The following is a 27,372-nucleotide window of genomic DNA, read 5'->3' on the forward strand; positions in this document are numbered from 1 at the left end:
TGACTGAGCTCTGTCCCCATGTCCCTGTGCTGTGTGTGACTGAGCTGTGTCCCTGCAGTGTCCCTGTCCCGTGTGTGACTGAGCTGTGTCCCTGCAGTGTCCCTGTGCTGTGTGACTGAGCTGTGTCCCTGCAGTGTCCCTGTGCTGTGTGTGACTGAGCTCTGTCCCCATGTCCCTGTGCTGTGTGTGACTGAGCTGTGTCCCTGCAGTGTCCCTGTCCCGTGTGTGACTGAGCTGTGTCCCTGCAGTGTCCCTGTCCCGTGTGTGACTGAGCTCTGTCCCCATGTCCCTGTGCTGTGTGACTGAGCTGTGTCCCTGCAGTGTCCCTGTCCCGTGTGTGACTGAGCTCTGTCCCCATGTCCCTGTGCTGTGTGACTGAGCTGTGTCCCTGCAGTGTCCCTGTGCTGTGTGTGACTGAGCTGTGTCCCTGCAGTGTCCCTGTGCTGTGTGTGACTGAGCTGTGTCCCTGCAGTGTCCCTGTGCTGTGTGTGACTGAGCTGTGTCCCTGCAGTGTCCCTGTGCTGTGTGACTGAGCTGTGTCCCTGCAGTGTCCCTGTGCTGTGTGTGACTAGCTCTGTCCCTGCAGTGTCCCTGTGCTGTGTGACTGAGCTCTGTCCCCATGTCCCTGTGCTGTGTGACTGAGCTGTGTCCCTGCAGTGTCCCTGTGCTGTGTGTGACTAGCTCTGTCCCTGCAGTGTCCCTGTGCTGTGTGACTGAGCTCTGTCCCTGCAGTGTCCCTGTCCAGTGTGTGACTGAGCTCTGTCCCCGCAGTGCCACCCAGCTTGGACAATACAGGGGGCACAGAGGAGGTGCTGGTGCTGCGGGGTGGCACAGCTGCCCTTAGCTGTGTCAGCAATGGCTCTCCTGTCCCCAACGTGTCGTGGCTCAAGGACGGCCTCACCCTCCCCCTCGGGGCTCGCCTGAGCTCCAGCAGGCAGGGGATGGTGCTGCAGGTGCTGAGGGCAGAGCCTGAGGACACGGGCACATACACCTGCCTGGCCTCCAACGCCGCCGGCAAGAGCAGCAAGCACTTCGACCTGAAGGTGCTGGGTGAGTGTTCATCTCTCAGCATGAGCAGGGACATGCACTTAAAACACATCCAGGGATAAGGAGTACTTTAATAGGCTCACAGAATCCCAGAGTGGTTTGGGCTGGGAGGGACCTTAAAGCCCATCCAGTCCCACCCCTGCCATGGGCACTGACACCTTCCACTAGCCCAGGTTGCTCCAAGCCCTGTCCAGCCTGATCATTTCAATAAATGATAAATGAGAGAAATAAGGAAATGAAAGGTACCTAAAGACATGTAAATCTGTAATATACTATGTATTTCCCAAGTACTGAAATGTGCTATAATTAATACAGTTATATGCTATAAATTAATAACTTTTCTTAGCTGAAATTCAGCTTGACAGGAAGATACACAGCTGAAAGCACAACAGTTAAAAAGCTGATAAATTTATATGCTGAAGTTATAGAATGTTTTATCTGTGCTTTAAAAAACGTTTTCTAACTAATAATTCTAAATCATAAAATATTCAGATTAATAGGCAGAGTCAGATAGAAATTACCTGAGTTGCTCAGTGAGTTCATGATACAGTCAGCAATAATTTAAAGCAGACTAATTCTACCGACTCCATCCACAAGATCACGTTTTCAGTTTTTACAGGTGTTTTGAACTGGAATGTTTTTCCTTCTGCAGAGCCACCTCATATCAATGGTTCAGATGAACCAGAAGAGCTCTCTGTCATTGCTGACAACCCACTTGAGCTTCTCTGCATCTCCTCTGGCATCCCAGTGCCTAAAATCTCATGGATGAAGGATGGGCGCCCACTGCTGCAGACTGACAATATTCACGTACTAGGAGAAGCCATCCGAATAACCAGTGCTCAGGTGGAGTGTTTGTTTCAAAATAGGCTCAGTTTTGCAATCCCTAAAATGGTTCCTGCCTTAGGACCATCCTCAGAGGTGTCCTAAAAACCCCTAAAATTCACCCACCTGCATTTATGGTTAGGGAAGGGCAAACAACCTGTAATAACCTGCATTAATAAACTAAGGCTGGATCCAGCTGTGGATGCCCAGGTGAAGTTCCCCAGACAGAAGTGGGATAAGACCTGGGATTGATTGCTGCTTGTTTTTAAAACCAGCACTTCCAGGCAGTACAGTGAGGAGTTTATGGGAAGGAGAAACCAAAAAGATGTTAATGAGTGTGTGCACAAAAGGATTTCCTCATTATCCAAACCTGAGCCTTCCTTAGATGGATCCCTATAGCCAGTTGTATCTTTGGTGCTGGACACACATTATCCTGAGAGATTTTATAGAGTCCTGCAACTCCTGAGCCATGCCTGAATAACCCCATCAAAGTGAAATAAAGAAGTATTCAACAACTTCATTGCTTTCTTTCCAGGCATTCTGTGTATCCTGTGCTTGTGTTCAAATGCTGTCTATTGTATGTTGTTACCATATTTGTATTTCTTAGTTTTGCTGAATTTTTCCCATAATCTGGAGTTTCTGCTGAAGTTGTTCCTGTGTTTCCAGGTGGAGGACACAGGAAGATACACATGTTTAGCATCTAGCCCAGCAGGAGATGATGACAAGGAATATTTAGTACGAGTGCATGGTAAGTTAAATTTAAGGGGGAAAAAAAATTCCTCAAAGTGTAAACTGCTAAGGTACATGTCAGCATCTCATTTAACAAACACTTATTCCTAAAGATTAAATATTCTGTGATATTACACCATATGATCATAATTAATGTTTCTGATTCAGGGTGGTTATTGTAATGTGATACACAATTAGAAGGGAAGTTCCACCAGATTTATGTTACAACTCAAAGTCTTATTTTGAATATCCAGAAAGCTCACAGATGTCAGTATCTGGTTGGATCAAGTTTGTTGTGCTCACTCTATAGAGATGTGAAATATACTGATATATTTAACACAGGTATTGAGAGGAAGGACTAATTAATGATACCACAGCTTTGCATTTGTTTTAAACTTGAGATAAATTAGAAATTTTCAATAAGTAGTTTTCTTGATGGTTCATATGTGTGGTGTTGATTTAGTTCTCTGTTTTTGTCCCAGTCCCCCCCAACATTGCTGGTACCGGAGGGCCCCAGGAGCTGACAGTGCTGCAGAACAGCCAGGTTATTCTGGAGTGCAGGTCGGATGCTGTGCCTCCTCCCACCATCTCCTGGCTGAAGAACGGAGAGCTGCTGGAGGTACTGAGCTTCCAGCCCTTGTGCTGGCCTTTTGCTCGCTGCAGGTGTCACAGCAGTGCTCGAGGTCTCTTTGCTCCTCTCACTCGCCCCTCAGCCTGAGTTATGTGCCTGGAACTCAGAGCAGCTGGGTAGCCCCAGTGCTACTGCAGTCAGCCCCAGATGAGCCCCCAGAGCCAGCGGGCATGTGAAGTGGCCATCCCGCTGTTACTTGTTCTTTTTTCCTTTAGGGGGATCCCTTGCTCCTCCTGGATCCTCTGAGCAATGCTAGAAGCCTTTGGTAAACTCCTGAATGGCTTCCCGGGAAAGGTAGCTGAGACAAGACTGCAGTCTGTGTTTCCTTTGGCTGTATTATGCATCCTCCTACTCTAGTGGCATTTAGAAAGGAATTGAAGTTCTTAAAATGAAGATGGGTTGCTAATCACCAGGTTTTGTACCAAATGCATCTTTCCCACTCAGGATTCCATAGTGCCATGGCAAGGCAGAGAGTCTTTGCTGGTTGAAAGACAGTTAGCAAGTTCAGAATGGTTTATACAGAAAGAATTTTTCCTTTCCATCCTTGGGACCGCTCACAAAACAGATCTTTTTCAACTGAACATTAAAGTTCAGTTATTAATTGAACTTGATTAAAAAATTTCTCTCAACCTTTGTTCATTAATAAAGCAGAAGCAAATACAGATTATGAATTGTCTCCCTTAACTGTGATCCATCACTAAATTTTCATTCAAGCTTCTGCTTGTTTCCTTTCCTCTGGCATGTCATTCCTCATACACTTTCTCTGTGGTAGATTTAAAAGAATTAAATATTACTGGAAGAAGGATGTGGTGAGTGAACGTGTCTTACAAGGTGCTGCTAGGGACCATGATCTCAATATAGCCCAGGAGCCAGCTGGAAACAAATTTACTTCTACTTTACATTCTACTTCTGGACAGTTAGTTCTCTAATTGGGTAGTGGGGTTTTTTAATGAAAAAGGTTGAACAAGGCTTGGAAATAAAATACATGAATTTTTTTTTGCCTTTGCCTTCATTGGAAAGCTTGTGTTTGAAAAGCAGTGCTTAGGGAATATAAACCATGAAAAGCAGCTACTGTTAAAAATAGTCACTAGAAAACCAAAGTTGAGGAACACTGTGGCAGCCAGAGGTGCTCAGTTGGTAACCTGGGAATTATCTTTGCACTGTTAGTTCTCCTCCTACCTCATGAACTCATGTCAGAATGTGAGGGCTGAAGCTTCTTGGGACTTACAGTGGCCACTCTCTGCCATGGGCAGGGACACCCTCCACTGTCCCAGGTTGCTCCAAGCCCTGTCCAACCTGGCCTTGGACACTTCCAGGGGTTCAGGGGCAGCCACAGCTTCTCAGGGCACCCTGTGACAGGGCCTCCCCACCCAGTGTGAGCTCATATTCTAGACAGCAGGAGAAATCAGTGTACTGCCCAGTGCCTGTTTGCTTTTTCAACCCCAAAGAAATCTAACAGCTGACTAATCCTGAGCAGCTGGAAATAGATGTCCTTGGATGTGGGAATAGAGGTGAGGAGCTCCTTGGCAAATCATCCTCCTTGCCTGGAAAAGTGGAGGTGTCACAGTAACAAGAGAGATCTGTAGAAAGACAAGTTCTCAGCCTGCAGTGTTACTTAAATTTAAATATCACTGGTTTTTGTGAAGCAGCTGTGTTGTGGGGATTGTCATTCCTCCTGCTTCTGTTTTCCACTGGGCAGATTTTAAGGTGAGGTCTGCCTAGTACATCACTGTGTGCTGAGTGATGGAATTGTGCAGCACCACCTTCTCTGGCAGCAGATCTCATGGAAAGATCTGGCCTCCAACAGCTTTGAAATCATGGCACTCGAGGGATTTTGGAAATGCACACTGAGGGTTAAGAAAAGAATAGGAGCCTCCTGGCCTAACCTGGCCTTTTGCAAACACTAAAGGACTTGCTGAGTTTGTATTTTTTTCCCAACCTGAGTTTTCTGGCTGACTTTGAGTAGAGCCTAAGGATTAAGTTATAGCTTTATCCCCTGTCTTCTGTTATCTCTAGGTGTCTGTGTTTAGAAACTGTCACACAGGTTGCTTCTCAACCGGAAATGCCAGTGATTGCCCAAAATCTGTCAATAACCCACCCTGTTGGTGAATTGTGCCACCTGAGAGCTCCAGGCCTGGACTGCATCCTTGGAGCTGATGCCTGGTGTGAGAGCAGAGTGCCAGGGAGCTAGTGCAGAACACTCTGGGGTGCCCTTCTCAGACCCTCTAACCAGAGGAGTAGATGGGAATGTCAGCTTTCAGTTCCATCCCAGAGGCTGGGTAGCACATACTGGAAGAGCTAAGTTTATGCTCTTTTTCCCAATGTTTTTTTATCCAGTCAGGTTTCTGAGCACTCGTAGCTGATGTTGCTGTTAGTGATTGATGCAGACACAACCCAGGCTGGGTGTGGTAAAGCTCTCACTGAGCTGGCTCCTGGCCGGGGCTGTGGAGTCACTGCAGGGCTGGGAAGAAGGGCAGCCTGTGCCCAGAAATGCTGGCTGGTGAACTCCTGGCTGGTAAACTGAGCTGGCTAAGCTTGTGCTGCCTCCCAGCTGAGCCAGACTGATGCTGGAAGAACAGTGTAGAGAAACTTCGATTCCTTCTGCCTGTAGAGTGCATAGATAACAAGATAAATAAAAATAATCGTGTGCTATTAGGTGCCCTTTCCATAAAAACTCCAAAGCCCTTCGGCTCTGTAACGGCTGCCTCCTTCAGGCAGAAGCCTCAGTAGGGGTTTCAGTGGAGAAGCAGTAAGCAATGCTAAGTTCTAAAAGCTTTCTTTACCCTCTTCTCTTCAGGGATGTAAAGGCAGCAGTGAGTTCAGTCCCTGGTCTGTCGGTGCCCTTCTCTCCTGGCTTTTATTGCTGTGCAGTGGAAGGATGTTCTGTGCTCAGGACAGGCCAGCAGTGAAGCTCTAAGCCCCTGCCTCTGTGTGTGTGTGCCCGCAGGGAGGCCCCCGGCTGCGGATCCTGTCCAGTGGGAGGTACCTGCAGATCAACAATGCCGAGCTGGGTGACAGTGCCAGATACACCTGTGTGGCCAGGAACGTGGCAGGGGAAACCACCAGGGAGTTCCTGCTGGCAGTGCACGGTAACTTCATGGAGCAGGCTCGGGCAGCTTGGGCCTTGCACAGCGTTTCTTGCAGGAGCTCAGGCAGCAGGGACTGAGCATTTGTGGCCATTTTCCAGTTGTGTGCTGGTCACTCAGGCCATACCCAAAGTGGGGGGCCATGTGCATGGCCTCATGTCCCACTGCTGAGCCCACAGCTGGCCCTCAGACTGTGAAACCTGCTGGGCACTTGCCATGGCTCACTCTCCATCCATCTGTTCTTCCTGCAAGCAGAGGCTGCATGCAGCCATCATCTGACACAGAGTCAGGATACATCCAGAGTGAACACCCATATGTAGGACTGACAAATGCTCTTGCACAAACCCAGAGCAATTCTTTGGAGCATTTGACTGGCACCCTGGGGACAAGGTTTCACAGCTGGCTTGACAGGTTACTTGAGAGCTGTGGCAGCTTCTCTATACCTGGAGAGGATAGGGCTTGAGGGGCCTTACACTTGATACTTGTCCTGTACTACCATAGCCCTGAGATCCCTTTTAAACCGTTTTATTTTCTCACCTCTAGTCTGATGAGAAGCTATTTTGCTCTCACACTCAGGTGACTGGAAGAAACTTTTCCCCCTTCTTCTGTTCTGTTTCCACCTGTCACATGGACCCTGCATTACACTGTGCCCTCAATGACTGGCCTTACTTAGTCCAGCTAAAGTCCTTTTTTCTCCTGAGTGTGTAGTCAGGAAGCAAGGATAACCCCACAGCCTTAGCTTGCTGAATTCCATGTGCTGAACTCCCACTGTTTTAGCTCAGTGATGCCCTTTTCAGTAACTTGCAGAGCTGACCTTTGCAGTACATTTCAGCCAAACTTTCTTTCTCTTTCCTGCTGCACTTTGGCAATTACCGTCACCCAGAATGGTAAGAAACTTGTTCCTGTCTTTGCAGAACCCAAACCTGCTGCTGCACCTCTTTTCATGTGTTCAGTTTCAGTTGTTGCAATGTAGAGTTATTTCCTTTGTATCATCAGCAGTTCTCCCTTGCAGTGGCTCCCACAATCCAGAGCAGCCCCCAGACTGCCAGGGTGCACGTCAACACCTCTGCCCTGCTGGAGTGTGCTGCAGAAGGAGTCCCAGCACCCAGGATCACCTGGAGGAAGGATGGAGCTGTTTTAACTGGAAACAGTTCCAGGTATTGCCCTGAATTTAGCATAAATATTCTTCATTGCTACATAAGAATGTATTTATTACAGAAACTTAATTAGGTATGAAATTGTTCTAGAGAAATGTAGCAGCACCAAAGGTTTCACCTTTTTGTTGCGAAGAAGGATTAAAAAACTCCTTTGGCAACCAAATACAATAATGATTATTCTGACAATAGAGATTTTGAACAGTAAATGGGAAAGTTCTTTAGATTTTTGTATAATCACAGAGCTTTGAGATGAAGCCAAGCAATTTCATGCAGTCCTAAAGCTATTCTGTATTTTCTAATATATGAAACTTTTTATACACATTCTAATGCCAACTTCTATTATAACGAATGGTTTCTGTCTCCCGATTGTTTTATAAGGAAGTAGTTTGGCATTTTCTAGAACTGAACAAATTATAAGGAATTCTGTTATATGGCAAAGAAAACATACAGGCATTAAGTTTTTTTAAGGTTAAATGAGAAACCATAACAAAGGGGTTTGGCTGTTTTCTATAAATCCAGTATCGTTTATGTGAAATCACCATGTCAACCAGATTTCATAATTTCTTTGGGAAATGGATGTGCTGGGAAAGAGTGAAATAAGTGAGAAAACTCTGTGCCCCAATTAAGGCATGCTTCATTTAGGCCGTTGATTGTGTGCCCTGAGTCATCTCTTCCTCTGCACTGCCCGGGTGCCGTGTTGAGGGATGGTGGGCAGCACCATTTCTGTGTTGCAGGTATTCGGTGTTGGAGGATGGGTCCCTGCACATCCCCTGGGCACAGGTGGCTGACACGGGCAGATACGTGTGCATGGCCTCCAACGCCGCGGGCAGCGAGCGCCGGCGCGTTGACCTGCACGTCCTGGGTAAAGCTGTAAAGCTTGGGGCTGCCACTGCATCCACTGGCAGCAGGGCTTTTCTGCCAGAGGTAGTTTCACTTTAGCCCATTCTTAAATAATTATTCTAAATAATTAGGCTTTGTTTGTCCTTAGTTCCTCCAAGTATTGCTCCTGGGCAGACAAATATCACTGTTACCGTAAATGTGCAAACCACTTTGCCTTGTGAAGCCGCTGGAATTCCCAGACCAGCAATTAGCTGGAAAAAGAATGGGCATCTGCTTAGTGTTGACCAGAACCAGAATACATACAGGTGAGAGGTGTTTTCTTTCTCTCTTTGGGTTTCAAGTTTTCAGAGGTGATTTTGGCACTTGAAAAATCTATCTGTGCTTAAACACTACATTGTCTAACCAGCAAATTCAGTGGGCTGATTACCTGAGAAGAAGTATTTCAATGGCTTTTACTTTCTTTTTTCTTTGTTCAGACTTCTGTCTTCAGGTTCCTTAGTAATCATTTCTCCCACTGTGGATGACACTGCTGTCTATGAGTGCTCTGTGTCAAACGATGCAGGAGAAGATCATAGGACAATTGATCTCACTGTTCAAGGTAGAGGGGACATTGCTATTACATGTGTATGGCACCCAGAACTTCTTTGGGGTGTTCCAGTGTTGAGATGAGATTTTTATTTCCTTCTTCTTTGATACTGAGATCCATAAGTCTCTGGTATTTCCAAGAATTTATAACAAATGAATGTGGGCAAGTAACCTTTGCCCTGCTCTTGATTTTCAGTGCCCCCATCCATAGCAGATGAAGCCACAGAGCTCCTGGTAACAAAGCTGTCTCCAGTCATGGTTTCCTGCACTGCCTCCGGTGTTCCCGTCCCATCAGTTCATTGGACCAAAAATGGCATCAAGTTGCTTCCCAGAGGAGATGGATATAGAATTCTCTCTTCAGGTAATGTGCTGCAGGAAATCAGTGTCACCAGGAACATCCATAAGTAACGAGTCACAGAAATGCGAACAGTCCCCCAAAGATACCCTCTCTGAAGACTTGGAATAATATGTGGGATGCTATAAGGGAGTACCTGTGGCTTGAGGATGCTCTGCATGTTGTGGTGCTCTCTCTGTCCCAGGAGCTGTGGAGATCCCCTCTGCCCAGCTGGCCCATGGGGGCAGGTACACCTGTGTGGCCCGGAACGCTGCAGGCTCTGCCCACAGGCATGTCACTCTGCACGTGCAGGGTAAGCTGGAGGCTGATGAGCAAGACTGTTCTGGCAGCCAGCATTGCTATTTCAGCCTGCTCAGGCTGTACAATTTTAGTGCTCGTCAGTATTTTCTTGGCCTTGAACGTTATGCTTTTCCCTTTTTCTTTAATTTCATAGAGCCACCCGTGATCCAGGCCCAACCAGGGGCATTGGATGTCATTGTGAACAATCCCATTGTGCTGCCCTGTGAGACCACGGGTGCTCCTCAGCCCGTGATCACATGGCAGAAGGAGGGCATCAACATCATCACCACAGGTATCCTCCCAAAGCCTGGGACCCTGGCTGCCCCCATGACACAGACACCCATTTTATTTTATGAAACTTGGGTTTCTCCTCTTGGTTCATTTAAAACCAAACACCAAACCAGGAGTGTCATACTTTGATTATATTTGTTTTAGGGAACAGTTACATGGTCCAGCCAAGTGGCAATTTGCAGATTGCCAGAGCAGCTGTGGAAGATGCTGGCACTTACATGTGTGTTGCTCAAAATCCAGCTGGCACCGCTTTGGGGAAGATCAAGCTGAAAGTTCAAGGTAAATTGCCTTTTAAACTCATTTTCTTGCTCCAAACACAATTCTGAGCAATAGAAAGAAACCTGGTGCTTTCCTTACAGTGCTTTCATCACAGTTTGATGTGATGCTGAACAGAAGTTTATTCCCTTTAGTTTCTACTTTAGGATATGCTTTTATAATTATTGTCACTAGGAACTAAAGTGTTCCTTGCTTCTTACACCATCTAAATCTTTGTTCCTTGTAGTTCCTCCTGTTATCAAGTCCCACGTGGAGGAATATGTTGTTGTCGTTGATCAGTCTGTCACTCTCCAGTGTGAGGCTGAAGGCTACCCTGGGCCAGAGATCAGCTGGCATAAGGATGGGCAGGAGATAACGGAGTCCATGCAAAGGAGAGTCCTGAGCACGGGAGCTCTGCAGATCCTGTTTGTGCAGCCCGAGGACAGCGGCCGCTACACCTGCACCGCGGTAAATCCTGCGGGATCCAGCACCTCCAGCATGGAGCTCGCTGTGCACGGTAAGGAGCTCTTCCTGGGAGGATGGAGTGCACTACAACAGCTGGTCCAGACAGGCTGAGGACTCTCCATCCCTGGAAATGTCCAAGGCCAGGTTGGACGGGGCTTGGAGCAACCTGGGATAGTCAGAGGTGTCCCTGTGCCTGACAGGGGGTTGGAATGTGATAGGCTCTAAAGTCCCTTCCAACCCAGACCATCCTGTGATTCCACGATAAGTGGGATCATAGGGAAACAATGTGTGACTCCACAGAGAGTAAAGAGCTAGGCATGTACAGTGAGGAGTTCAGGAAAATTGTGCTACTTAATATAGGGGAGTGTTAAGTTGTAATATTGGCCATTTGCTTGAATTACATTGATGAAGATGGACAATGCACCAGAAGGTGCAGGCAAGGGTTTTCTTCCAGTGTTGTGCTTGGATAATACCCAGAGGAAACGTTTTGAATGGCCTCCCCACAGTTCCAGCCAGGATCCGCAGCACGGATACGCAGTACACGGTTACGGAGAGCTCCCAGGCTGTTCTGTCCTGTGCAGCTGAGGGGATCCCAGCACCAACAATTAACTGGAGGAAGGACAACACGCTGTTAAGAGACACAGTGGGAAAATACCAGACTGTGCCTGGAGGAGACCTCATTTTGGACAATGTTGTGGTAAGTTCCCTAAATCTAAACTATTACTGGATGCATTTGGCAGTGATAAGATCCGCTTCTGGGTTAGTCATCGTTTTATTTTGAGTTCTTGTTCTTAATGTTCCAAAATCATTATAAAAGTTTCATTTTCTGCTGGGGAGTAAAATGTATGAAGAATTTGTAGTGCTAAATCCTCAGGAGGGGTAAAAAGAAGTGTTAGCCATCTTTCAAATTTAGGGAAGTGGAAGAGCTCAGCTGAGCATTTCTGCTGAATGCTTGTTCCAAGTCTTTCAAGATTCTCTTACTGATACAAGTGGCATGTGCTGTAAGATACATCCCAGCTGTAGGATATATCCCAGCTGAAATTTCTCCACCATGTTTCCTTCCAGCCTGAAGACTCTGGCAGTTACACCTGCATTGCCACCAACTCTGCTGGGGAGGACACACACACGATCACCCTGACAGTTCATGTGCTCCCAGCTTTCACAGAGCTGCCTGGAGATATAGCCTTGACCAAAGGAGAACAGCTCCGGTTAACTTGCAAAGCAACTGGGATACCTGTCCCCAGAATAATGTGGACCTTTAACAATAACATCATTCCAGGTGGGTCCCTGATGGCCATTTGGCTGCAGACTTTTTTCCCCTGTGCAGCATTGCATTTTAGGGCAGGGAGGAAGAAAACTCTAGCTGGAATAAACTGTTAGTGATTGTGTGAGGAATATATTTAGTGGTATACAATCATGTAATTAAATTGCTTCTGAGACAAAGCTGTAAGGAAGGTAATGAAAAACTGGACTCTCTTCTGTAGCCAATTATGCAGCACATTAAAAGCGTTCATATGTGGTGGTATTTACTCAGCATCCAGCAACTGATGCTCAAAATTACAGGGCAGCTAAAGTGAATAGGTGCATGTGGGCAAATGGCACAGCAGTGACTTCCTGTGCATTGCTGGAGTGTCTCAGGGATGCACAAGACCCCACAGCTGTGCTGCGGAGAGTGCACAGATCCAGACACTCCGGTGAGCTGTGTAGGTTGCAATCCCTGGAAGGACCCTTTCCCTGCTCTCCCTGCAGCGCAGTACGACGACGTCCATGGGCACAGTGAGCTGATCATCGAGAGGGTGTCCAAGGAGGACTCTGGGACCTATGTGTGCTCTGCAGAGAATACAGTGGGCTCCATCAAGGCCATTGGCTTCGTGTATGTGAAAGGTACATGAAATTCAGCAGTTGTGGTTGTTGCTGGACAGCTCCATGTAATCACTGGTTTGGATAGTGGAGTTTGAATGGGACGGGTGGGAAGAGACCTTAAAACCCACGCAGTCCCAATCCCTGCCATGTGCAGGGATGCCTTCCACTAGCCCAGGTTGCTTCAAGCCCCATCCAGCCTGAGCTTGGACGCTTCCAGGGATCCAGGGGCAGCCACAGCTTCTCTGGGCAACCTGGGCCAGGGCCTCACCACCCTCACAGTGAAGAATTTATCTGTAATATCCAGTTTGAATCTGCCTGCTGTCAGATTAAAGCTATTCCCCCTAGTATTTAATACCTTGCTGATGGCTAAACGGGAAAAATCCAAACAGGTTGAAATTCCCCCTTCAGAAAGTCAGAGGTGAGTGATCCCTGCCAGTGATTCTCATTAGGGACATTTTATTTTTGGCTCTTCTATTTTTCTACCATCCTTGTTTTTTTCAGAGCCTCCAGTCTTCAAAGGGGATTATCACTCCAGCCGAATTGAGCCTTTGGGTGGCAATGCCATGTTGAATTGTGAAGTCAGGGGAGATCCCCCTCCAACCATCCAGTGGAGCAGAAAAGGAGTGGGAGTTCAGATTAGCAACAGGATCCGACAGCTTGTCAATGGTTCCCTTGCTATCTATGGCACTGTGGTGAGTCCTGCTCCTATACTGTGAGTGTCTGTCTTGAACTTGATTGATAAAGGTATTCCTGATCATGTTGGTTTGAAAGAGTCAGGCTAGATATTTACCCTTTTTTTTGCTTTCTTCTTTAAGAAATGTTTAAATTCAGATTAGAATTAGATTTGAATTACTGAGGCAAAAAATCCCCAGGGGATCAGAGTTCTCCCTGGTTGTCAGAAGGACTGAATTTGCATACTAATTGTTGGTGTGTGGGATCCTGATCATGACCAGTTAAGTGGGACCTTTGCTCCTGACCTTAAGAGAGCCTGGGTTCTGCAGGTCAGCAGAAAGGCAATTGCATTCTCCATGTGCAAATCTCTTATTCCTAATCTGAACAGCAAGACCCCTGTTTTTTCCCATGTATTCATGTCTGCATTTTGAATTTGGGTTAAAATTCCTGCCAGGAAGGCCCTGTAGACTGAGCCCCTGTTTTGTTTCTCAGAATGAAGATGCTGGTGACTACAAGTGTGTGGCAACCAATGACGTGGGCGTCGTGGAGCGCAGCCTGACACTGACCCTGCAGAGTAAGGCTCAAAGGGAGGTATAATGCCCCTTAAGGGAGTGAAAACCTTCCCCTGGGGAGGTGCAGGCAGGTTCTGCCCCCCAGGCAGGGGGCATGTTTCTGGTTGGGCACTGCCCTGGAGGTTTGGACTCATCTCCTCTTCCATGGAATTGGGCTTGGGTTGAAAGGGACTTTAAAGATCACCTGCTGTGGGCAGGAACACCTTTTACTAGAGCTGGTTGCTCCTTGAATGCTTCCAGGGATGAGGCAGACCATAGCTTCTCTGGGCATTTTCCATCATTAATATGTGACAGTCTGGTCTAAGCTGTGATTGAAGTCAAAGAAGAGCGGGATGTAAAGGGTGGTTGAGCCTCATTGTTGAAACCAATGTGGAATGAACTGAATCACTCTCTGAAAAGGCCTCTTTCTCTTAGTTCACTCAATACAACTGGAATAAAATAGACTCTCAACTTATATGAAGTGAATCCTAATTCTCATTGGTATTATTTTATTTTTGGCAAAAAATAATACGTTAGGGTTTTTCTTTGCTAGTGGGAGAATTTCTACATGCCCTTTCTACTGTAGCCTCAAGCATTGTGGGTCTGTTCCTTACCCCTCAGTTTTCTCTGGACACTAATAATAACATCTTCCTGTGGGTTTTATGAAAAAGGACCCATTTTAGCAATAAAGAAGACCATGTGCTTCTATAGCTGAGCCTTAATCTCTGCTTAAGTCCTCAAATTTGTTGGCATTGTAACGTGTCTGGTGGCACCTGGGGACATGATTTAGTGGTGAACATCGGTGGCAGTGCTGGACTGATGGTTGGACTTGGTGATCTGAAATGTCTTTTCCAACCTTAAGGATTCTGTGTTTCTATTTTGCCAGCGGGGTTCAGCAATAATAATTTTACTCAAAGTAAATTGACTTAGGATTTCTCTGCGCTCGCTTTAACACTGCATCAGTCAAACCTGGGCCTGTGTGCTGTCACCCAAAGAACCCTTTCTCTTCCAGGCCCCCCAGTCATCACTGTGGAACCAGTGGGGACCGTGCTGGAAGCCGGTGCCACAGCAGTGCTGGACTGCCAGGCCAGGGGAGAGCCCCCTCCTGCCATCGTCTGGTCCCGGCAGGGACAGCCCGTGCTGGGCGATGACAGAGTGACCCTGCTGCCCAACGGCTCCCTGCGCATCGCCGCGCTCCAGAGGGAGGACACCTCGGAGTACGAGTGTGTAGCCAGGAATCTCCTGGGATCCGTCCTTGTCACAGTACCTCTGACTGTGCAGGGTAGGTGCGCAAAATGTCGGAGTGACTTTGAAGCTGGTAGATGACAGCATTAATCTGGATCAAATGTGGTCAAGGTTCATCTTGCCCATATTATATGGATGAGATGTTTGTTCTTATCTTCTTTATAAGTACTAAGTTTAAGGTAAGCCTAGTGTGAAGTGTCAGTGGGATTCTCTTTCATTAGATTTTATCCTATTACACTCATCCAGCTGGGTGAGACAGAGGCTGGGGAGGGTGAGAGACAAAATTTATAATGAAAGCATCTTTAACCAGATCCTATCCTCAGAGCACTTTATAACTGAACCGTGCCTCTAAAGAAAAGCATTTAGTAGCATACACAGTAATTGTATTTGAACTATATAAGAGATTTTTGCCCAGTAATGACATGAAGTGAGATGGATTTCCAAGTGTCAGGAGGTGCAGTTTTCACTTCTCTGTCTGCCTAAGGGAGCTGTAGGCACGCGCGGTGCCCAGCAGCATCCCCGCTCCCGTTGCAGTGCACGGCGGGTTCTCCAGCTGGCTGCAGTGGCAGGCGTGCAGCGTCACCTGCGGCCAGGGCGTGCAGGAGCGCGTCCGGCAGTGCGACAGCCCCGTGCCAGCCAACGGGGGCCGCGGCTGCCAGGGGCCCCGCGCCGACCTGCGCAGCTGCCACCGCCAGCCCTGCCCAGGTACTGCTGCAGGCGCACGATCCCACACGGGTCTGGGTTGGAGGGACCTTAAAGCCCATCCAGTGCCACCTCCTGCCATGGGCAGGGACACCTTCCGCTATCCCAGATTGCTCCAAGCCCCGTCCAACCTGGCCTTGGACGCTTCAGGGATCCAGAAGCAGCCATAGCTTCTCTGGGCACCCTGTGCCAGGGCCTCCCCACTCTCACAGAGAGCAATTCCTTCCAAATACCTAATGTAAATCTGTCCTTTTTTGCTTTAAAACCTTTCCCCCATGTCCTGTCGCTGTTTGCCCATCTAAGTCTCCCTCCCTCTGTTTTGTAACCCTGTTTAAGCACTGAAAAGCCACAATGAATTGACACTTTTAATGTGCCTTGCATTAAGTGCCCAAACAATGAACTTCTATCACCGTGGATTTTTCTAAGTAGTTGTAATTAATTTTGGAAAGAAAGAAGAAATTTCAATGAATACTGCAAAAAATACTGTTTAATGAAAACTGCTTTTCTGGTCCTTAGTGGATGGGAGCTGGTCAGAGTGGGGGCTGTGGGAAGAGTGTTCAAGGAGCTGTGGCCATGGGAACAGGACAAGAAGCAGGACCTGCAGTAACCCCCCAGCTCAGCACGGAGGGACACCCTGTGAGGGCAGTGCTCTGGAGTCAGTCATGTGCAATCTTAGGCCTTGCCCAGGTAAGAGAAGTGTAATTTAACCTAATCTGAGGGACGTCTCTTTGTTTCTCCAAACCCAAATTATTTCAGCTTATTTTTAGTTGTTAATTACTTTTTGGTTTTTTTAAATTGAATGACACGAGGTCTTGGAAACAAGAATCACAAAGTAAGTGTAAGAAATCCCAGCATTTTTCTTTTTTACACCAGTAAAAGTATTAATTTGTATTTTAATCTTTTCCAGTACTTGTTACCCACATCCTCACAGCATAAATTTTCTTTACTCTAAACCAATCCTGCAATGCCATTTAAAAAAGGAAGCAAGCCCAAACCACCAACTATTCAAAAGCTGTGTAAAAATGATTGTTAATAATTTATGACTTTATCTGTATATTTTCCTCTGTTGTTACAATTTTTAGCCACATTTGCTGCCAACTACATGAATGTTCAGGTTTCTTTCCTGTCCCATAAGTATTTCCCATAGGATACAGGCTGTAGTTTTTTCAGAGCCTTCACCACTGATACGTTCCCTGCTGTACAATTTACAGTGTTTGATTATTCCATTTTTCCCTGCCTTTGCTGGCACTGTGATGCCAAATGCTCATCCATGGGCCTGAGACTCATTTCTCAAGGTTTTGGCAGGAAAATCAGATCTGGCTGCTGCTCTCTGGCAGCTTTTAGCCAGGCTGCCTTGGCCTTACTCAGGCCTCCATCCTATCCAGGGAACTGGGAAAGTCCAGGTTTGATTAAGCATTCAGTTCTGATGTTGCATGATGGTGGTAAGGTGCTGTAGTCAAAAAACAGAAAGGAATGAGTACATCTCTGCTTGTCAAAGTGCTGATTGTTTGGGCCACCACTCATGACATTTTGTGGGGGATTCGGGATACCCCAAATGTGTGTCTGTTCTGGGCAGTGTGGGGGATCAGGGATATCCCTGGTGTCTGTTCTGGGCAGTGTGGGGGATCAGGGATCTCCCTGGTGTCTGTTCTGGGCAGTGTGGGGGATCAGGGATATCCCTGGTGTGTGTTCTGGGCAGTGTGGGGGATCAGGGATCTCCCTGGTGTCTGTTCTGGGCAGTGTGGGGGATCAGGGATCTCCCTGGTGTCTGTTCTGGGCAGTGTGGGGGATCAGGGATATCCCTGGTGTCTGTTCTGGGCAGTATGGGGGATCAGGGATCTCCCTGGTGTCTGTTCTGGGCGGTGTGGGGGATCAGGGATATCCCTGGTGTGTGTTCTGGGCGGTGTGGGGGATCAGGGATCTCCCTGGTGTCTGTTCTGGGCGGTGTGGGGGATCAGGGGTATCCCTGGTGTCTGTTCTGGGCGGTGTGGGGGATCAGGGATATCCCTGGTGTCTGTTCTGGGCAGTGCACAAGCCCTTTGCCGTTGCAGTGGCCGGTGAGTGGAGCCCCTGGGGGCCCTGGGGGCCGTGCAGCACCACCTGTGGGAAGGGGACCCAGACCCGGCTGCGGCTCTGTGCCAGCCCGGCCCCGGCCCACGGCGGGCCCCGCTGCCAGGGCCCTGACATGCAGCTCCAGCTCTGCTTCCTCCGCCGCTGCCCAGGTGAGACCAGATTCCTCTTTCCCTTCCCCAGTTCTGCTTGGGTCACGGTTAACACTTTAGGGTTCTAAAAGTCTAATCCCTGAAAAAACTCTTCTTCAAGCTTTTTATGGTCACTGAATGTCACTCCTCAGCATCTGCTATAGATCCTACAAATGGGATTTATTTTGTCCGTGTTTCTTTACCTCATAGCAGCCGCATTTTAAAATTATTGGTAGTTAAATTATAGGTTTCCTAAATAATTATTTTAAAAATTTTCTTGTGTTGTTATTCATTTATCCTTTTCTTCCACATTTCAACGAGTGCTTCATGAGACAATAGGAAAAATCACATTTCTGAAATAGAACTTTTATATTTGGCCGAGTGCAGAGATAACAGAGGGAAATTCCATGGATTGCAATGTGCAACATGTCAGACTGAGCCTTCTGGATTCATGCTCCATTTTGCTCTTGCCATATCCTATACCAAGTCCTTATCCACACCAGGAAGCAGTAGAAGGGGGAACTGATGTTGTAAAGGTGGACTTTAAAGCCCATCTCATTCTCATCCCATCCCTGCCATGGGCAGGGATACCTTCCACCAGCCCAGGCTGCTCCAAGCCCCATCCAGCCTGGCCTTGGACACTTCCAGGGGTCCAGGGGCAGCCACAGCTTCTCTGGGCACCCTGTGCCAGGGCCTCCCCACCCTCCCAGGGAACAATTCCTTCCCAGTATCCCATCTAACCGTGCCCTCTGGCAGTTGGAAGCCATTTCTCCTTGTCCTGTCCTGTCCCTGCCGACCCTTATCCCAAGTCCCTCTCCAGCTCTCCTGAAGCCACTTCAGGCACTGGAAGGGCCTCTGAGGCATCCTTGGAACTTTCTCCGGGTGAATACCCCCAGCTCTCCCAGGCTGGCTCCAGAAGAGAGGGTCTCCAGCCCTGGGATCAGCTCTGGGGCCTCCTCTGGACCCTTCCCAGCAGCTCCATGTTCTTCCTGTGCTTCTGGCCCCAGAGCTGGAGCATCTCTGCAGGTGGGGTCTCACACTGGGGGATCAGGGCATGGGGAGTTCTGGTCCCACCTCGCATGGGCTGGAACCAGGGCTGGCCCAGCTCTCACTTACTCACACCCAGGTCCCTGGGCAGGAATCCCTGAGTAGCTGCGATGTTGTAGTGAGTCAGTGACGTCCGTATTCAGCTTTCCCTGATGTAGCACTGCTGTGTTGTGTTAGTCCTGCAGTCAGAGGCTGTAACTGCTGTGCCTCTCTCCACAGTGGATGGGAAGTGGTCCCCGTGGAGCAGCTGGAGTGCCTGCAGCATGTCCTGTGGGGGAGGCAGCAGGCAGAGGACACGCCACTGCTCCAACCCTGCCCCGCAGTTTGGGGGACACAAGTGTGAGGGAAGTGACACACAAATGGATTTTTGCAACAGTGATCCTTGCCCAGGTAAGTGCTTTGAGTTGGGTGCTCTGCCCACTCTCTGGGTTTGGTTCTTTTGTCTTGGGGAGGGGGGGGGGGGAAATTAAGAAATTACTCTCCAACCAAAGTATTTTCCTAGCTTGACTGGCTGGTTTTAAACCCCTGAGGAAGATCAAATCTGACATGTTCTTGCAGTTCATGGCAACTGGGGCCCATGGAGCAGTTGGGGAACTTGCAGTCGGACCTGCAACGGGGGCCAGGCGAGGCGGTACCGAAGCTGTGACAACCCACGCCCGGCCAGTGGCGGCAGGGCCTGTGCTGGGACTGATGTGGAGATCCAGAGGTGCAGCATGGACCTGTGCCCAGGTCAGTGCTCACAACAGCAGCAGGAATACAGCTTTCCCTGCAGGGCATCAGGGTAAAAGCCACATAAGGAATGTAGGCCACCCGTGGAAGTGTCCATGGCTGGGTTGGATGGGGCTTGGAGCACCCTGGGACAGTGGAAGGTGTCCCTGCCCATGGCAGGGAGTGGGACAGGGTGAGCTTTAAGGTCCCTTCCAACCCAAACCAGTCTGGGATTCTGCATTTCTGACGGCAGGCGTGTTCGCACCTCCCGTTACGATGGTTTTGTTGTCCTTTGAGCTGTTCCTTCAGAACCTTGGTTCCACTAGGAAGGAATTGACTTCCACATAACTGATGCAGCCTGAAGCATTTAAATTGAAAAATTGCTTTTTTCATTCTTTATTCTGCAGTGGATGGAAACTGGGGCCAGTGGCAATCATGGAACCAGTGCTCTGCTTCCTGTGGAGGAGGAGAGCAGACCCGGGTGCGCCTGTGCAGCAGCCCAGCCCCATTAAATGGTGGCCGTCCTTGCCCTGGGGACTCCTCCCAGATATCCAGGTGCAACACCCAAGCATGTCCTGGTGAGTATTTACAGCCTGCATGCACTGACAGTGTGGCACTCCTGATGTCACTGGTGTTATCTCTCATCTTTGCCAGTTGACTGGGTAATTTAATTTTTTGGGCTTAAATCTGCCCTGTAACTGAAGTTCAGTTCTCTGTCCCCTAAAATACCCAACAGCACATAATCACATGGGGGTTGTGTTTTGCCTCTCCCCCATCCCCTGCACAGGTGGGCCTGCACGTGCCAAGGGCAGCATCATTGGGAGTATCAATGACGTGGAATTTGGGATTGCTTTCCTGAATGCCACAGTAATGGACAGCCCGGATTTTGACACCAGAGTGATACAGGCAAAGATCACCAACGTCCCTCGGAGCCTTGGTAGGCCTCTTTGACTTTTATAAATTTTTTCTCTGAATACACCCAATACCTATCGTCTTCTGGTTTCAATCTCAAGGGCTGCTTTAGTTCTAGGTCTTCATATTCAGCTCCTGTGCATATGGGTCTGTGATGAGATCAAAGCTCCCTGATGTTCTGTGGTGTTTCCTTCAGGCCCAGCCATGAGAAAGCTTGTTTCCATACTCAGCCCGGTTTACTGGACAACTGCCAAAGAAATCGGGGAAGCAGTGAATGGGTTTACACTCACTGATGCTGTCTTCAAGAGAGAAACTCAAGTGGAGTTTGCAACTGGTGAGTTCCCTGGGATAGACCAGCTCTTTCTGTGTCCAGTAAAGCCAGATAGATGCTGTATTTTTAAAAAGACAGCAGAGGACCATTGCTGAAATTTGGGTCTTGTACTTACACTAGTATTTTTGGACTGACTGTAGTCTTCTGAGGTTTTATTCCACCTTTCAGAGCTGTAGTTTGTAATGTGTTGTGTTTTTTCTCATGGGCATGGCACACCATACAAAATGTAAGTATAGATAACTGGTCATGGGACTCCAGTTTTGATTGGACGTGGCTGTTGGGGGTCTTTGTTTGGAATATGTGACAAAGCAGTGTGCTGTTAAACTGCCAGGTGAGATCCTGCGCATGACGCACGTGGCCCGGGGCCTGGACGCGGAGGGGGCCCTGCTGCTGGATGTTGTTGTGAGTGGCCACATGCTGCAGCTCCAGTCGGTGGCTGGTGTCAGTGTCAAGGTAAAGCTGCTTCAGGTACCACCCCTGCTCCCACACATCTGTATTTCTCTCACCCAGAGGAAGGCAGGAAACATTGAGTTCTGAAACCTGCTGTACTGTATGTGACTTCTTTTGTGCCTGGTTGAACTGCTGATGCTGATGTTGCCTTTGAAAGCAGAAAGTTCTCATGAGAAGGATGGTGTTGGTCTCTCAATAGTTTGAGATGTTGGCAAGTAGTGTTGAGGAGGGTCTTCAGGGCAGAATTTGTCTCTACAACTCATTCATTTAGCACATTTGTCAGCATCTGACTTCGAATAAAAGCCAAATATTTAGACCTCAAAAGATGGTTACTGAGGAGTAAGATACTTTTTAGAAATCTTCCGCTGTGGCTTCCATCATCATGATCCTCAGTACATCAGTCTGTCTATTTTTAAGTAATAGACCAGGCAGTGTTAAGATTCAGCAGTTAAAATAAGAGTGAAAAGGACTTGTGTGCGTGCAACACCCTTTGTTCAGCGGCTAAAATAAGCCCCTTTCTCTCAACACATCTCACAACTCTGAAGTACAGGCCCAGGTGGTGCTGGTGTGGGAGCAGCTGATGGCCAGGGCTCTGTTGCAGGATTACACAGAGGACTACATCCAGACGGGCCCTGGGCAGCTGCACGCGCACTCCACGCGCCTCTTCACGGCAGATGGAGTCAGCGTTCCCTACACATGGAACCACACCATCACCTACGACTCCTCCAAGGGGAGGATGCCCTTCCTGGTGCAAACACTGCGCGCTGCCTCCATCACAACAGACTACAACCCGCTGGAGGAGGCTGTGGCTTTCAAAATCCAGGCCTCCATTGCAAAAGGTATTGTTCTAGGCCTTCCCAGAAATCCTGCAATAGGGAAAGAGTATCTTCTCTTCCCAGAATTCATTGAGTCACCCATAGTCTCAAAAGGAAATTCTGTGAAACTTGGATAGCTTTAATGTAGATCCCAGGACATAAAAGTCTTGTTGATGTACCCGTAAATTAACTATTGGTTAGCAACTGCTGGCTTATATGAACCTTAGTCACCAAAGGGGATGGGCATAGATTTATATGAGCAGATTTTTCCTTTGAAAAACTCTAAAAACTGAGCAAACTGGCCTGTTACTTTTTTATTGCTATTTGGGCTTTTTTTTTTTTTTTTTTTTAAACATAGTAGGGAAATTATTGTGGTTTGGAAGTAAATGAAGCAGAGGATTGCCTGTTTCAGTCTTTCTTTTCAGTAACAACATTCTGTGTTAAGTAAAATAAGGTTTTTCACACTTGCCAGACTAGGGACTCATTGCACAATTTGGAAACCACATACATATTTTTTTCAAATTTAAAAAGAGATCTGATAAAAGGGAGTCTCCAGTTCAAGATGTCTGTGATTAGATCTGGCTAAGCCTTTACTGAACTTATATATATTTCCTCCAACAATTAAGATACTGGTGTTTGGGATTTTTTAAAAAAATTTGGTTTTTAAATTTCAGTTTTCAAGCAGCCAAAACCCTGCGTCCTTTGTGGAGTCTTTCCTTGAGTTTTTCATTGCAGTTTGTAGTACACAGTTGTATTCTTCTACAATGACCTCCTAAGATTCATGACATAGTGGTTTGTTTGGTTTGGGTCTATTGTCCTCCTTTTAGTAAAACTGAATGGTCTTTATTATTGCAGTAAGAAACTTTCCAGGATGCATTAGGCTTGGATGGAACTTGCAGCTCACTCTCAGGGGACCCCCACACACCTGCTCGATGTTATTCAAACCAGCACAAGCCATGCAGTACTGATTTTTAGTGCCAAAGTAGAAAACCCACTAAAGGCTGGGTTTAAAAGTTTTTGTTTTGGTGTTGAAATATAATAAATATTGTAAAATTGCTGGGCTGCAGTTCTTACTGTTAAAGTAATGAAATGGCCACATTTTTATCCACAAAATGTGCTTCCTTTATCATACAGGGGATCGGAGTAACCAGTGCCCTGCAGGGTTTGCTTTGGATTCATCTGGGCCGTATTGCTCAGGTAATGACTGGCACAGGTGGGTGTAACCATGGTGGCCTGGAGCGCTTTGGGTCGGAAGGGGCCTTAAAGATCCCCTATTTCCACCCCTGCATGGGCAAGGACACCTTCCACTAGCCCAGGCTGCTCCAAGCCCCATCCAGCCTGGCCTTGGACACTTCCAGGGGTCCAGGGGCAGCCACAGCTTCTCTGGGTACCCTGTGCCTCCCCACCCTCCGAGGGAACAGTTCCTTCCCAGTATCCCATCTAACCGTGCCCTCTGGCAGTTGGAAGCCATTTCTCCTTGTCCTGTCCCTGCCGACCCTTATCCCAAGTCCCTCTCCAGCTCTCCTGAAGCCACTTCAGGCACTGGAAGGGCCTCTGAGGTGTCCTTGGAACCTTCTCCAGGTGAACACCCCCAGCTCTCCCAGGGAGAGGGTCTCCAGCCCTGGGATCAGCTCTGGGGCCTCCTCTGGACCTGCTCTAAGAGGTCCATGTCCACCTTGTGCTGAGGGCTCCAGAGCTGGACGCATTATTTAACCACCAGAACCTACGTCCCATTTATTTAGAGTTCAAAGTATGCATTTCAGAAAGTGGCAGTTATCCTTGCTAAAAGGGTGTGGATCCAAGGGCAGTTGAAGATGTTACTTCTGTCCTCACCTACAATAGGAGTGGTGCCCAGACAGCTTTCAAATGAGCACCTCAGGTACACTTGGAGGATGCTGAGCTTCAGGCTCTGCTGAGGCTGACATGCAGTGAAGGACTTACATGACCTGTATGGAGAAAAAGATGAGTGTTGGCATCTCAGACAAGAGCCCATGTGTCCCTGCTTGGGGGATGGAGGTGGAGAGAAGCATGAGTGCCCTGGCTGTCTCTCTAGAGTTGGGGTTGTTTTAGGGAGAAATCATCTGAGATGATTTTGTGGATTTATTTCATTACCTCTTGAAAGGTTGCAAATGAAAGGAATTGCTAAATCTGGTTTTGCCCTATGGGCTTTATTAGTTGTATCCCTCTGAGGAAGGATCAGATTAGAGCAATTTCTTGGGAAGTCTCACTGGTTTTTCAAACATTTTCTTATTCCAGATGAAGACGAATGTGCTGTGGGAAATCCTTGTTCCCACACCTGTCACAATGCCGTGGGATCCTACTACTGCTCCTGTCCCAAAGGCCTCACCATCTCTGCTGATGGCAGAACATGTCAGGGTAAGAAAGGTGCTGCTGGGGACAGCTTGGATAAAAATGCCCCTTAGATAATTTAAGGCCTTAAAATGCCTTAAGAGGTACTTAAATTGTTCAGGAGAAGTTTTACTCGGGCCATTTTCTCATTGCAAGAACACAATTTATTGGCGGTATTCTAATTATTTCATTGCTGGATGTATTTGCAGCCCCATGTTTCTAGTCGCTCGTGCTGGGGGCACTGGTGAGCGTGTCCCCCACGCTGGCTGGGCGGGGTTTGCAGCTCATTTCCCATTGCAGACATCGATGAGTGTGCTCTGGGGGGGCACGGCTGCCACGCGGGGCAGGACTGCGAGAACCTGCCCGGCTCCTTCCGCTGCGTGCTCCGCTGCGGGAGCGGCTTCCGCAGGACGCCCGACGGCTTCAGCTGCCAAGGTACACGTGGGCTGCAGCTCGGGGTCATCAGCTCTCATGCAGCTGGAAATGCTGCTCCCGTGCGACTGAAACGCACTTTAGAGGACCGTCTCCTAGTGCCTGTCTGTAGATTTCCGTTCTTAAGGTTGTGGATTTTGGAGGGGCTTTGGTTTTTCTATAGGTTTGTTTCCTTTTTTAATTTTTTGCTTTTTCTGTCTTTAGAAATAAATTTAAAATCCCATCAGGGAAGAACTTAGTGTTCTTGGGTTTGTGTCCCGTGTGTATTTTCTTGTACAAAGATGGGAGAGCAGCAAGCACTCCTGAGCAGAGCTCAGCCAAACCCTGCTCAGGTAATGCCCTCAGGGTATCTCCCAGCCCTGGTGCCAAGGATTTGTGTTGTTCCACAGACATCAACGAGTGTCAAGAGTCCAACTCCTGCCATCAGCGTTGCTTCAACACCATAGGAAGTTTCCACTGTGGCTGTGACCCAGGATTCCAGCTGAAGGGCAGAAAATGCGTGGGTAGGGATGAAGTTCTGAATGTCTTCCCTCTTTCCAACAGAGTTCAACGTTTATTTGTTGCTCTGTTTTCTTTTTTTTTTTTTTTTTGGCTTTTGTTTGAATAAGATGTCAATGAGTGCAGGCAGAATGTGTGCAGGCCTGATCAGCTCTGCAAGAACACCCGTGGTGGCTATAAGTGCATTGATCTGTGTCCCAGTGGAATGACCAAAGCAGAGAACGGGACTTGCATTGGTGAGTAGAAGCATTAATGCATTGTGGGAAACGCAGGGACAACTATGATGTTTATTTTTTAAAATAATCCTGAACATTGTCCATTTCCAGTTGTTAACATTTGCACATACTGAAGCACCAACTTGTTTTCACTTATTGAACATCTGTATTTAATTTTTTTTGTAGTTGGTGTTAAAAAGCAGATGTATCTCTAATTTTCCACTGTTCTTAAGCAAGAACAGTAAGATTTCCTTTGGTGTCTTTTTTGTGCTGGCACCTTGATTTCTCTCAGTTATTCATCGACTGAAATGTTTTGCTCATGTGTGCATGGTTTCTTAGGAGTTTGGCTCAGGAGCTCGCAATCAGGATTACAGGTCCTGGCTGCCTACCAGGGAGGGTTTTAAGCACAGCTGATGTTGTAGGTGGTAGCAAAGCTTTTTGTTCCACTACAATCACGGGATGATTTGGGCTGGAAGGGACCTTAAAAATCACCTATTTCTACCCCTTGCCGTGGGCAAGAACACCATCCACTATCCCAGGTTGCTCCAAGTCCCGTCCAGCCTTGGGCACGTGTGGGACGGAGCAGCCACAGTAAGGATGTTGCAGAGCTGTGTGTGTTCCCTTGCCGTGTGCTGCAGATGTTGACGAGTGCCAGTCGGGGTCGCACCAGTGCCGCTACAACCAGCTGTGCGAGAACACCCGCGGCAGCTACCGCTGCGTGTGCCCGCGAGGATTCCGAGCCCAGGGCACGGCCAGGCCTTGCGTGGGTAAGCTGCCACTCAGTCCTCTCACACCTTTGCTCTGCTTTTGCCTGGCTTTCTGCTGCAACGCACAGTGCTATCCCTGTGGAAGACCATGCTGTAGAGACTGGTTTGCTCTGTGTTTCCAAGTTGCCCGTCTAAAACAGGGTTCCCATTCTAAACAGTCAGAGCTGAGTGGTTCCAAACAGAGACTGGTTTGGGGCCATACTTTGAAAACGAAGTGTAAGAGGGTTTCAGAGCACTAGTGGATGGATGTGGTGGGTAACCACTCCACAGGAAGGCTTCAGTTATAAAAATCGGGTGGGGTTTGTTGATGTGCTTGGCTGTGTCCTGACCTGCCCAGGCTCGCCCCTGAAGACAGTCGCACAGGGAGTCATGTGGGTTCCCCTAGGGACCACACCCCCAGGAGCTGCAAGAGACCCAGAACTGAGTTTGGCTCCTGAACATCCCAAATACACCTATCCCCTCATCAGGAATGCCAGGGGTGTTCCCCAGCAGGCAGAGCACAGGGACCTGATCTGCATTTCTCCCTCAGTGCTCCCCTCCTGGCATAGGTGGTTCCCAGCAGGAAAGGAATGGAATCCCTGGCACTCACAGGAATGCCAGCCATGCAGTCACTCCCTGTGCCACCTTGGCATAAAGCCATGCAGGGTTTTCTTCCACGTCACTGGAACTCTGATGAGGGGAGCAAGAGAGTTTAATGTGTGCGGCCAGGGCAAGTGGATAAGCACTTCCCCTGACATTTAAGAGACTTCAGGAAGGCTGTAGGATCACTTGGAATCACCTTTACTACATTTATGTCAAACATTTAAAATGTAGGACCTGACCTACCCTGATAATGAGGATTTCTGAATGTGGGTATGTGACACCCTGTGAGGTTGGTTTCTGTTGCTGTTACATATTATATCAGAAAAGCGTTCCCCCCTGATGAATTTTTCAGGATTAGCTTTCTTAAGTAATAAATATTTTTTTATTTTATTTTTTTAAGAACCTAACTTTTCTTTGACTGTCAAAAGCTAGGAATGTTTGGGATGTTTTAAAAGAGATTAAATTGCACTAGGAAGTGTTTGGCAGTAGA

At 47.9% G+C, this 27,372-nt stretch overlaps 1 protein-coding gene across 1 annotated transcript in view; it reads left to right on the forward strand.

Moving 5' to 3' along the window:
* The window catches only part of HMCN1 (hemicentin 1), a 162,797-nt gene that overhangs the window by 128,809 nt on the left and 6,616 nt on the right, over positions 1-27,372 (forward strand). The window contains exons 68-103 of the mRNA XM_062497861.1: positions 772-1,050; positions 1,700-1,890; positions 2,536-2,617; positions 3,081-3,217; positions 6,177-6,318; positions 7,328-7,472; positions 8,207-8,334; positions 8,461-8,617; positions 8,789-8,910; positions 9,094-9,258; positions 9,437-9,544; positions 9,686-9,823; positions 9,967-10,101; positions 10,325-10,594; positions 11,049-11,239; positions 11,608-11,821; positions 12,292-12,426; positions 12,907-13,097; positions 13,570-13,651; positions 14,641-14,910; positions 15,408-15,578; positions 16,092-16,262; positions 17,627-17,797; positions 19,043-19,213; positions 19,382-19,552; positions 19,939-20,109; positions 20,319-20,468; positions 20,640-20,777; positions 21,106-21,227; positions 21,826-22,063; positions 23,174-23,236; positions 24,296-24,415; positions 24,689-24,823; positions 25,210-25,323; positions 25,429-25,554; positions 26,172-26,300. Coding sequence (XP_062353845.1) covers positions 772-1,050; positions 1,700-1,890; positions 2,536-2,617; positions 3,081-3,217; positions 6,177-6,318; positions 7,328-7,472; positions 8,207-8,334; positions 8,461-8,617; positions 8,789-8,910; positions 9,094-9,258; positions 9,437-9,544; positions 9,686-9,823; positions 9,967-10,101; positions 10,325-10,594; positions 11,049-11,239; positions 11,608-11,821; positions 12,292-12,426; positions 12,907-13,097; positions 13,570-13,651; positions 14,641-14,910; positions 15,408-15,578; positions 16,092-16,262; positions 17,627-17,797; positions 19,043-19,213; positions 19,382-19,552; positions 19,939-20,109; positions 20,319-20,468; positions 20,640-20,777; positions 21,106-21,227; positions 21,826-22,063; positions 23,174-23,236; positions 24,296-24,415; positions 24,689-24,823; positions 25,210-25,323; positions 25,429-25,554; positions 26,172-26,300 — 5,643 coding nt within the window. The remainder of the gene's footprint in view (positions 1-771; positions 1,051-1,699; positions 1,891-2,535; positions 2,618-3,080; positions 3,218-6,176; positions 6,319-7,327; positions 7,473-8,206; positions 8,335-8,460; positions 8,618-8,788; positions 8,911-9,093; positions 9,259-9,436; positions 9,545-9,685; positions 9,824-9,966; positions 10,102-10,324; positions 10,595-11,048; positions 11,240-11,607; positions 11,822-12,291; positions 12,427-12,906; positions 13,098-13,569; positions 13,652-14,640; positions 14,911-15,407; positions 15,579-16,091; positions 16,263-17,626; positions 17,798-19,042; positions 19,214-19,381; positions 19,553-19,938; positions 20,110-20,318; positions 20,469-20,639; positions 20,778-21,105; positions 21,228-21,825; positions 22,064-23,173; positions 23,237-24,295; positions 24,416-24,688; positions 24,824-25,209; positions 25,324-25,428; positions 25,555-26,171; positions 26,301-27,372) is intronic.

The sequence above is a fragment of the Cinclus cinclus genome, chromosome 8 (genome assembly GCF_963662255.1).
Source record: "Cinclus cinclus chromosome 8, bCinCin1.1, whole genome shotgun sequence".
NCBI lineage: Eukaryota > Metazoa > Chordata > Aves > Passeriformes > Cinclidae > Cinclus > Cinclus cinclus.